Genomic DNA, 11720 nt, shown 5'->3' with positions numbered 1-11720 from the left:
GCTCTGGGCCGATCCCATATGGATGGAGTTTTACCCACGAGGGGACGGGTAACTTTGGGTGCTTGATTTAGAAACTATATTCTTTGCCTTTCCTGTATAGTTTCCTAATTGTATTAAAGTTCCTTCCCATTAAAGTCTCATATGTTTTGTGTTAATGCGGCAGATGGCAGAACCCATTTAGAATAGGCAGATTTGGGGGACCTGGGGGGCCCCTCTCCCTGCCCTGTAACAAGTTCACTTGATAAGAAGGGATGACTTCATCTTTAAAAGGAAGTGATACCGGAATTGTCAGGCCTAGTCTCCCAGCCAGGAACGGATCCCAGGCTGCAGGGGCAGCGCAGAGCCCCAGCCACTAGACCCCCATGGGTTGGTGTCTCACGAAGCCGCAGCAGGAACTTCGCAGATGCTCAGGCAAGCAAGCGAGAAGAGGCAGGTGTTTTAGAGAAAGAATAAGTTTATTGAGGAGAAAAAGAACAGAAATAAAGTGGGACTCCCAGGCCAGGGAAACAGGCCTGGGAGGGCCAAGGAAGCCAAAGTGGAGTCATGTCTCAGGGAATATATACCTTCTTTCCCTAATTATTCTAAAGCTCCACCAGTCTCTTTGTGATTGGTTAGTTCTCCACTGTCTCACTTAATTTGCTACTGAGTGGGGGATCTTCACATTCCTTATCTAACAGCTTTGTCTTTCCCCATTTGTTACATCTTTATCTTTATGGCCTTGTCTTCCGGGTAAGCATCTCTACACTTTATCTTTATCATCTGAAGAAAACCGGACCACCAATAACAGTATTGTCTGTGGTCCTGGGATGTTTGTTTTTCCCAGTGGAATTGGTTACATTCCCTTGGTTGTCCTTATCTCTGAAGCCTCCCTAAATTCTTCAGAGGTCCCCTCCTGCACTGTCCCTAAAATTGCCTAATTCCTAGCTTGCCCTGTGTCTCAGAAAGATGAAAAAAATCAAAATCAACAAACAACTATGAACCAGAGACACTCTTTTGAGGGGTTGGGGAGGAGGGATTGGGGTCAAAATCAAGGTTGCAATTGTATGGGGAATATAAAAATAAAAAATAAATAAATAAAAGGAAGGATGAGGGCCTCCCCAGTGGTGCAAAGCACAGCACTATGAAGCTGTCTGCAGCCTCTGCAGCACGAGTTCAATCCCTGGCCAGCCAGGGAGCTACCCACATGCTGCAGCAGACCTCCCTGCCTCGACCACTTCTCCCCTTAGCAGTGTATCTCAGTCAGTCTGCCTGTTCTTCTCCCCACTCCATCTCTGGTGAATCCTTTCACCCCCTGCATCTCTGGCCTGCACCCCAGTTCTTGTATGCATAAATAAATAAATCTTTAGAAAAAAAAAAAAGGAAGGATGAGTTTCTCAGGTAGAGAGGACTTGTTTCCTGATCTGATAAGCCTACTTCAGAATCACATCCCCCCCAACACACACACACACTACATTCTTCTAGGTTACTTCTTTGATTAGGTGTAGGTCAAATGAATTAGGGAAAGGAAAGAACTACTCCTTAGCCTCCAGGGTTTTCATTGTTTTCAGCTCAAAATAATCTGCATACCAAAACAAGGCATATTGAGCAGACCAACTCTGAAGATCTTGAGGTATTCTGATTTCGGTACCTTCAGGCTCTGCCAAAGTCTTTATGCCTTTAAGGTTCTTAAGTTACCACATTTTTCTTCTCTGAGAGACTTGAGAATATATAGCAGCAGTTTTGTGGTAGACTAGCTGCTAGGGTGAAATGGACTTCCGGAGATGGAAGGAGCATCAGGATGACAAAAAGGTGGAGCTAAAAGTGTTTGGTTTCTTGAAGTCTTAGGTTTAATCTCTCCCTTTAGCTCCATTCACCACTTCATTATTTCACTCCTCAAGCATTTCTACAGTTCCCACCATATGCCAGATGACACTGAGTACTACTTCAATTCTAAGGTTGTAGAACAGAAGACACACTCTCAGAGCTTGTGTTCTAGTGTCTAGAGTTTGGAGGAGGGGGCAGGAGACATGGGAAAACTACTGAATAAGAAATCTTGAGATGCATGAGTATTTCCTCCTTATTTTGTAATAAATATGTGTGTATATTTTAAAAAAAAGCAACAAATGAAAGAAAACCTGAGATGATTTCAGGTTGGTGAAAGCCATGAAGGATATGAAATATGAAGTGATACCAAAGATACCAGGAAAGAATTTACTACAGAAGTAATAGTGTATCTGAAGCGAGTATGACAAGGAGTCTGTAACAGGGTGGTCCCCAGGAAAGGGGGAGGTTCCAGGTTTCCTGCCCCACCCAAAAGGAGGGTAGAGCTGAGCAGGGAGAGAAGAAGCTGCAGAGGAGACTGAGGAAGGAAGGAAGCAGGATGGAGAGCCAGAAGGAGACCTGGAGGAGGCACATGGAGCAGAGAGACACGTAAAGAAACTGTGCTTGCCTTTTGGTCGTGGACTGGGTGACACAGATGTGGGTGAGAGACCCGTGGGGAGGTGACAATGGAGGCTTTTATCTTAATTTTGATTTTGCTCTTTTCCTTCCGGGCTTGTCTGGTTGTTTCTGACCCTTTTCTGTGGGTCCCCACTGGAAGATGCTTTAGACTTGTGGCAGGCTTTGGGGCCTTGCTCTGGGCCAATGCTGCTTGGGTGGACTTTTACCCATGAGGGGTCAGGTATCTTTGGGTACCTGATTTAGAAACTATATTCTTTGCCTTTCCTGTATTGTTTCCTAGTTGTATTAAAGTTCCTTCCCATTAAAGTCTCGTGTTTTGTGTTGATGTGGCAGATGGCAGAACCTATTTAGAGTAGGCAGGTTTGCCTGGGGTCTGGGGTGCCCCTCTCCCTGCCCTGTAACAAGTCTACCAGGTAAATGTCTAGGGGAAATGCTTTCCTTGTATAAGAAATAACTATTAATACTACAAAGTTCTCTGAAGTAGGAAACAATTAGGGAACTTCAAAATAACAGAAATGAAGCCAGTATGACTAGAATACAGTGACTAAGTGGGAATATAGGGTAAATGAAGTCACAGAAGTTGGTAGGCACTAGATCATAGGGAAAGGGAGTTCCTATAGGCAATAAAAAGAGGGTTATACCTTATTCTAGGTGAAATTAAAAGCTACTAGAAGTTTTAAAGCAGAAAAGAGATATAATCTTAATTACATTTTTAGATGTCATATTGACCATTAAAAATTCACCAAAATGACTAAAATTATACAAATTGCCAATACCAAACCTTGGTAAGGATGTGGAATAACTGAAGTGGCCTATACTGCCAGTGGGAGTATAAGTAGCACAATCTCTTAGGAGATTTTTTATACAGTTTCATTGCAAGGTTGATGAGAAAATAGAATACTGGCTGACATTAAATGAAACTGAATGAAACAATGTTTTGTTCAAGGAACTGGTTTCATTATACATCATAAGACTTAAAGTCACAGTTTCCAAGCAGCTATGGATGACATTAAGTGAGGACTTACTGCATCTACTAAAACTAACTCAGCAAATCCAGTTTGATCCAGGATACAAGGAATTGAAATGTGTGCTTGTGTTTATCAAAATAGACATTGGATAGAATGCTCATAACAGCAGCGGTCATAATAGCCAAACTAAAAATTAGCCAGATGCCTATCAACAATAGGTTAACATGATATAAGTTTACACAGCCATGAGAAATAACTATGTATGAATACAGGCAATAATATGGATGAATCACACAGATACAATGTCAAGCAAAAGAAAATATTTTTTTTAAAAATCTATCATACTGGGCCTCCCTGGTGGCGCAGCGGTAGAGCGCTGGGTTGCAAAGCTGCCCGCGGCCTCTGTGGCACTGGTTCGATCCCTGCCTGCTCCCTGGCCACTGGAGGAGGGTCCCACATGGCGCGCAGACCTCTCCTGCCGCCCGCTGCTCCCCTCAGCAGTGTACTTCGGTCCTTCTGCCTGCTCTGCTCCCTGCTCTGGCTCTGGTGAATTCTCTCACCCTCCCGCGCTTCTGACTGTACCCAGTGCTTGTATAAACAAAACAAACAAACAAGCAAACAAATAAATAAATAAAAACATGCCTCTATTAAAAAAAAATTAAAAAAAAATCTATCATACTACATGAGTCCATGAGTCCAGTTATATAAAATTCAAAAGAAGGCAAAATTAACATATGCTGTTGAAAGTGGGATAGGGTTCCCCTTGGGATGGGGCAATAAGTGACTTAGGCGGTGGCGAGGGTTAAAAACATGCATTCTCTTTGTCAGTCATCATCATCTCTTGACTTGGGTGCTGGCAGCTTGCATACATTCTGTCTGTGATACTTCATGGAGATGTTCGCTAATATGTCCTTTTCTAAATGTAGGTTGTTTTTTAATACAAAGTCACAGAAAATTTGTTCTAGGTGCTGTGTAAAGAATTGCCTGTGAGTGGTGAGTGACAAGAGGAGAAACATGGCCCCAGCTTAGAGACTACTGTAGTAGACTGAGGAAGAGATGTAGTGGCTAGGTTTTAGGCCTACTTTTGGAGATGAATATAGGGACACCCAATTTGGATTCATTTGAATGTGTCTTTGTTTTTTTTTTCCCAAATATTTATTTATTTATGCATACAAGATCTCAGTGTAGGCCAGAGGTGAGGGGGGTGAGAGGATTCACCAGCCAGAGTGGGGAGCAGAATAGGAAGGTCTACTGAAATACACTACTGAGGGGAGCTGTGGGTGAGACAGGAGAGGTCTGCTGCACCACGTGGGTCACCTCCCTGGCCAGCAGCCTGGGAAATTGAACTCGTACTGCAATGGCTGGCAACAGCTTGACAGTGCTATTTTTAACACTTGCGCCACCAGGGAGGCCCCTGAATGTGTCTCTGTTCTTTTTCGAAAAAAAATCTTACATTAAATTTAGAGAATAAAAAAGCCACAGGGTTGGAATAGAACCTAACTATGTCTTGGGTAGAGCTTCCACTCTCTTATAATGGGGCACAGCATAGTGCAACAATCAAGACTTGGAAGCCCTCACAACCTGTGGTTTTAACATGTTGCACACATACAGTAAGTGGTAATAGCACCCCTGTACTCACCCAGCACAGCACCCCACCAGTTTAATTCCACTTCCAGTTTTGGGATCTCTTCATAGACCTGCCAAGAGTTTATTCATCTTTGTTAGGCTTGAGGGCTGCTTCTGTCGCGGCCCATTCCAAATTATAGGCCTACTAGCAAATCACACCTTCCTTATGGGAAGAGGAAATCTCACCCAGTTAGGGATTCTTATTGCACCCATTGGATGCATTAAAAAAGAATATAGTCTTCACGTTGCCATGCATCTAATGTTGCTGAAGTTCCTGTGACAAACTTTTCTCCAGACCAGAAAAATATCTTGCCTTAGGAAATTGTGACAAGGATATTCTGCCCCTACCTTTAGAACCAAAGAGTCTTTCTTAGGAAGTCATTTTTAATGACTTTGTTTGAAATATTTTATGTTTAGTTTTCTTTTATGTCATTGAGCTATGATCTGCAGTGATGGTAAATTGATTCTTTTTTTGTGAATTTAATGTGTAAGCAAAACTGAGACATTTACTTTCTATCTTCCCTGATACTCCAAAATGTGAACTTTATAAGTATTTATAGTTTTCATAGCAATGTGTTTATTTGCACAGATCCAGTAAGATTCTCTTTTTCTAATACATTATGGCTCACAAGGGGATGGGCAATTTGGAATGTTTTATTGAGAAACTGTTATTAGGAATATCCTTTCTTCTCTTTCTATGCACACCACTTTTTTTTTTATGCACACTACTTTTATTAAAGATATTTCACACTAAGAGTCACTTTGTATACAGATGGTGGATCCCTTAGAGCATGTACCCCTTAAAAATTTGGGGTCTCTGGGTGCCCCTCAATCACACACTATCATTAGTCACTTACATTTTGAAGATCAAGCTAGCCATTTTGTTCATTTCCTACAGCAAAGGCAAAAATAAATGGAAAGTTGGGCCTCCCAGGTGGCGCAGCGGTTGAGCGCTGGGTTGCGAAGCTGCCCGCGGCCTCTGTGGCGCCGGTTCGATCCCCGGCTGCTCCCAGGCCACCGGAGGAGGGTCCCACATGGCGCGCAGACCTCTCCTGCCGCCCGCTGCTCCCCTCAGCAGTGTGCTTCGGTCCTTCTGCCTGTTCTGCTCCCTGCTCTGGCTCTGGTGAATTCTCTCACCCTCCCGGCTTCTGACTGTACCCAGTGCATGTATAAACCAAACAAACAAATAGATAAATAAATAAGACATGCCTCTAGAAAATTAAAAAAAAAAAAAAAAAAAAGGAAAGTTTTGTAAAATGTAAAAGCTATACCAATAGTGCTCCTGTCTTCTTTTGGACAAGTAAAGAATTAATAAGGGGCCTCCCCGGTGGTGCAAATGGCAGTCTCAGCATTATGAAGCAATCCACAGCTACTGTAGCACCAGTTCAGTTCCATCCCCCTGCCAGGGAGCTAACCACATGGCATAGCAGACCTCTCTCCAGTCTTGCCCGCTGCTCCCCTCAGCAGTGCATTTTAGTCAAGCCACCTGTTCTGTTCCCCACTCTGTCTCTGGTGAATCTTCTCACCCCCCCCATCCACCGTGGCCTGCACCCCAGCTCTTGTATGCATAAATAATTCTTTTAAAAAAAGAGTTAATAAGACACTTTAATTCGTTTAGAAACAAGCAAGCAAATGGAGTACAGTTGAGGCTACTGAGGCTACAGATAGGGGACTAGAGTTCATGTTTTGTTATCAGCCTCTGAGCTCCCCCTGCAGAAGATGTCCTTGCCCTACATTAGACAGGAAGTGTGTCCTTAAGCCTAGGAGAGGATAGTCAAAGAAAAAGATATTGATGTTGGAGTGGCTCAATGCAGAAGAGAGGCTGAATGAACTCTACTCTATCAGGTCTAGACACCTCCCAAGCAAGACAGAATGACGTCTGTGCAAGTGCCTTGACCCCTAACATCTTGAGCAAGGGGGCTGCTAGCAAGAGAAAAGAACAGAGCATCCATTACATGAGCCTTTTTTTTTTTTTAAGATTTATTTATTTATTTATACAAGCTCTGGGTATAGTCAGAAGCGCGGGAGGGTGAGAGAATCCACCAGAGCCAGAGCAGGGAGCAGAGCAGGCAGAAGGACCGAAGTACACTGCTGAGGGGAGCAGCGGGCGGCAGGAGAGGTCTGCGCACCATGTGGGACCCTCCTCCAGTGGCCGGGGAGCAGCCAGGGATCGAACCAGTGCTGCAGAGGCTGCGGGCAGCTTCACAACCCAGCGCTCAACCGCTGCACCACCGGGGAGGCCCTACATGAGCATTTTAAGGGGAACCGTGAATGTGGGCTTGCGCTGCCATTGGAGCTGCTATCTACAAAGGCCACACTGCAGCTGGGTAGGTGGCAGGCCATGGTCCCCAAGGGGGAAACCCAACTCACTTCAGCAGTGCAGACCTCTGCCACACCTTGCTGACTCCTCTGTGCAACTCTACCTCACATCTTTTGTCAGTAACTGGACTTAAAACTCTCTTCTTTTATCCCGTTTTTAGAATAATAGTTTTTTTTCCTGCACCAACAGCCCTTTTGTTTGTATCTGTGGTAGGAGGTGGCTGGACCCAGAACCAGTAAGAGAAATTCTGACCCAATGATAGTTTTCAGATCCTTTGCCCAGTAACCATGACAATACTCAATACTGAATACCAGGTTTTAATGAAAACAAGTATGGTACTGTGATTCAGTAATATTTGCTGTACATGAATCTGGTGTTTTACTACAACAGAAAAATAGTTGATATTTGCTGAATTATACAAGTTAAAAAAAAAAACCTTCATTTTATCCAGTACAAATACAATTTATCAAAATGTCTTTGAAAAAAAATGGCTCAATACCTTTTTTTTTATCACAAAGTAAGCAGAGGCAAGTAGAGGAAAAAATAAATTCTGCTAAATCTGTTTTAACAACTGGAAATGAAACACTTTGTTACATTTGCAGCTTTTCTTGAACACTTAGGTTGACAAAAACAATTCCCATCAGATTAGGCAGTGAAATCTAATTAATGGAAAAGGCCTAAAAGGAAGAGGTTTAAAAGGCTTGGAGGGAAAACAATAAAACAAAGAAAGTTCTAGGGACCTGGGAATGCAGCTTCTTCCTCTTGACTCCTCCCTCGGTTGAGCATGAGTGTGACTAGGTGGCACTGCACTTTCCTATTGGGGCTCCTCTCTCCACCCCCATCTTGTTTGTGTTCCTCCCTAAGTTCCAACTCTAATGCCACTTGTAATTCTTGGTTGTTTCCTTCTCCTTTACTTTCTGGCTAATTTTACTGCTAGTTCTAAGTTTTGAAATGGTTTTCTTGGCACTACAAGCAACACACTAATTCTATTAAAGTTCTTTTTACATCTTTGCTTCCAGTTTAGGAGTCAAGGGGTACCCCTCAGTCTGTGCACTAATAGACAAACTAAAGTGATGGCCTTTTGGGGCTATGTCAGGCCCCAGTTCATCCCCCCAGACTTCTGACTGCAATCTATGTGAACCCCCAAACTTTCTTTGAAAACAGCAGCTCCCTAATAGCACTGCTACTCAACGCCATCCGATCAGATCCCAGAGAAAACAGGGAGAGAGAGAAGAGTAAAAGTATTAAATTCTGTTTTTGTCTAACTAGCACAAATTTGCAGGGGGGTGGAGAGAGGAAATAGCAAATAAAAGTTTGTATTAACCTATAATATTAAATATTAAAATTTTAAAAAAACAGGAGGCCTGCCTCTGTTTATACAACTTTAACACTGCATTTGCCTTTCACTAAGTGGCTCATGAACTTGGCTTTGCAGTTTTCCAGGGTTCCTCTAATTAGCCTGAGGACTGTCAAGTTATAAAAATATTTTCCATACCACATAAAATTTGCTTTCATTTTTAATTTACTAAGAAATATTTACCTTTGAGGAAAGAATATATGGTAGCAGGAATGTTTTTCATATAATCTAAATATTACACGATTTTTGTTAATTCCAATATTCAGAAGTTCGGAATTGGTTTCTTAAATAAAAGCATTCCTAGACTCAGCCACCTTCCTAGAAAACTATAATTTCTTCTCACAAAAGTGAGAGCAGTATAGCTGAAGGGGTATTTATTGACCTGAAATCAACTATGCAAAACAATGAACTAAATGCCAGCGATGGAGATGCCAGTTTAATTTCCAAAATACTAAGTGCAATTTTTAAAAATAACAGGTAACTTGCTCTCTATAAAATTAGGATAATTGTTAAAAATTAAATAATCTGTGAACCCTTTTAAACAATAAAGCACTATACAAATCTTTGTCATACGTGCAAATTACTTGTAAGGGCATCTCGGAGAAAAAGACATACCCACAGCCCCTTCCTGGGAGTGCAGGATCCTTGCTGGAGACAGAATGACCAACCTTCTCACATGATAGCTAACAGCTAACTTAGAATCAGACTGATAGGAAAAAGTATCTTAGGGCAGTCTCTTAAAGAAAATGGAGTTGGAGAAAATTTTGAATTTCAGTATATTTCTGACTGGCCAGAGAAAATTGTAGAAGGCAGCAGAGAAGACAGGGCAGAGGCAGAGTTGGAGCAGACCCAGGGCCAGATCCTAGTTGTGGGAGGCTGACCTGGGAATTCACTAGCAGGGCAGAGGGGGCAGGTGTGAGGATGGGCTGTAGCGAAATGCTACTAGAATAACTTGGGCTCCTTTAATGAGAGGAGTCTGGAGGAGGTATTTTAGCAAGAGTAAGATCAAACCAAAGAAATGTTTTATGAAGGATGGGCCATATCTGGGTCACGTGTGTGAGAGAGCAGAGGGAAGAAGTGACTTGGAAGTTATCCTTCCAAATAATGGCTGAGTCAAGTAAAATGAAGGAGAAAATAGAACAGAATGGTCATTGCAGGTGGAAAACAGTAAGGTCTCACCAATTTTCCACCACTCTTACTGACATTCTCCCTCTCCAGTGGAAAGCCATTATTTCAAAACCTTGGAATGCTGGAGAATCCCTTAGTTTATTGAAATGGTAGTTTTAAAGGTCTGCAAACTGAAATTCAGATTTGGAAACTGCTAAATGCTAACACCTGTGCTAATGCAAAGCAAATGGAAGTGGAAGAATACTTCCACTTTCCTGGGTGAAATATTGGCCTCACTTGCCCAGCTGCACTGCTCAGAAGGGCCCCTCAAGGGCCCTGCAGTCCCCAGACTGGGTCACAGCTCCACTCTGGGACTTCAAACAGCTTCATGAAACCTGTCCATGATATATCTCTCCTGTATGTCCTTTCCTCTTGTTTGCTGCTCCAGTGCCTTTGCTCAGCAGTTCAAACATTAAGAGGGCCTTTGTTGCCTTTCCAAACCCTCTGTTCTGAATTGTCCTGACCTATTGTCACCATGTTCTGCTCCCTTAATATTCCAATTCAGGTGACCTTGGTATAAGGGAGCATGAGATGCATGTAATGACTATCTCAGTCACTAGGGACATTGTCCAGTCTGTAATGCAATAAAACAGGAGTCACCCGAGGACTCTGGGCCCAGCTTGCCCCACTATCCAAGAGGCACTTGGACGTCCCTTTGCAGTTCCTCCTTAGAGTCTGGCCTAGTGCCTGGAGACAGTAACTGATGCTTGAGCAAAGGCCGCTGCTGCCGGACTGGCAGTTGGTACCTGACCTTTTTCCAGAACCGTGTCTTTGCAGACTGAGACTCAGCTCTAATGTCCCCTGACCAGCGTATGGCCCCCTGTTTCCGCTTAATGTATTTAATGGATTCTGGCATTTTCTCATAGTCTTGGATTTTCTCCAACTCAAGCAGGACAACTTTAATTCCATCTTGAATGAGAGCATTGTACATTGCTATTTGTTCTTCAGATGAACTCGTCAGCCAGCTGAATCCCAATGTCTCTCGAACCAAAATGATAATTAGTCTTCTGCTTTTCTTTATGTTTTCATTAGTGACCTCAATAATGTCTGAAACACATAAAGCACAGCATGGTAAGTACAATTAGAATTTATAGTAATTCTCCTAGAACCAAAGCCAACATTCCTATGCTTCCTACTGCCTTTTTTCTCACCTTAAAATTAAGGGAGTTCCCCATTTTACAGTCTAACTCAAATATTGGCCCATCAATGTTGAATACTTCATTTAGAACTCAGAATAGTTTCAGTAGAAGTGTAAAAACCTTGTTAAATCATGTGATCTATACCATTCCTATTACATTGTATATCAGTTGTAACATAACTATTGGATCAATCTTGTGGCTAAGTTTTCCAAAACTAAACTGAATGAAGCTAGTTAAAGTAGAGGATTTGCATTAAATAAATGTGAAAACCATCATCATACACCCACAGAGGCTGTTAAGATGATCAAATATGTATACCTATGTTTGTCTTCCAGAAAGATGAAACCCAACATTAGTAATTAGTTTAACAGGAAGACTTTTGCTTTATTCCATTATATACATACCTTCCCCAACATCATCATCCCTTCCATAAATGAACAGCTTATATCCACACTGTTTTTCCAAGACCTCAGGCAAGATTTTAAACACAAAAATATCTGAATCAGAGGTGGACCCTTCCCCAAGGGTCTTTGGGTATAGTATGTATGCATCATAGGTCTTTCCATCTGAAGCTAAGGGCGAAATATGATCAAAATAAAACAAGAGATTTGGTAAAGTCAGTATTACAAATCTGCATTAAAGAATGAATTATTACGGGGCCTCCCCGGTGGCGCAGTGGTTGGGCGCTGGGTTGCGAAGCTGCC

The 11720-nt window shown here is 42.4% G+C and overlaps 1 protein-coding gene across 5 annotated transcripts in view; it reads right to left on the bottom strand.

Annotated features, from left to right (window-relative positions):
* Positions 1-7287: 7287 nt before the first annotated feature.
* Positions 7288-11720, bottom strand: part of IL1R1 (interleukin 1 receptor type 1) — a 63518-nt gene continuing 59085 nt past the window's right edge. For all 5 annotated transcript variants that reach the window (XM_054701964.1, XM_054701966.1, XM_037528024.2 and 2 more), the window contains 2 exons: positions 11421-11588; positions 7288-10924 (listed from right to left, as the gene is read on the bottom strand). In XM_054701964.1, coding sequence (XP_054557939.1) covers positions 10506-10924; positions 11421-11588 — 587 coding nt within the window. In that variant the 3' untranslated portion in view covers positions 7288-10505. The remainder of the gene's footprint in view (positions 10925-11420; positions 11589-11720) is intronic.

This window comes from Talpa occidentalis, unplaced genomic scaffold (genome assembly GCF_014898055.3).
Source record: "Talpa occidentalis isolate TD23 unplaced genomic scaffold, MPIMG_talOcc4v2.1 talOcc4.5, whole genome shotgun sequence".
NCBI classification, from domain to species: Eukaryota; Metazoa; Chordata; class Mammalia; order Eulipotyphla; family Talpidae; genus Talpa; species Talpa occidentalis.
The sequence above is the reverse complement of the archived record's forward strand: the minus strand, read 5'-3'. Positions and strand labels throughout refer to the sequence as shown.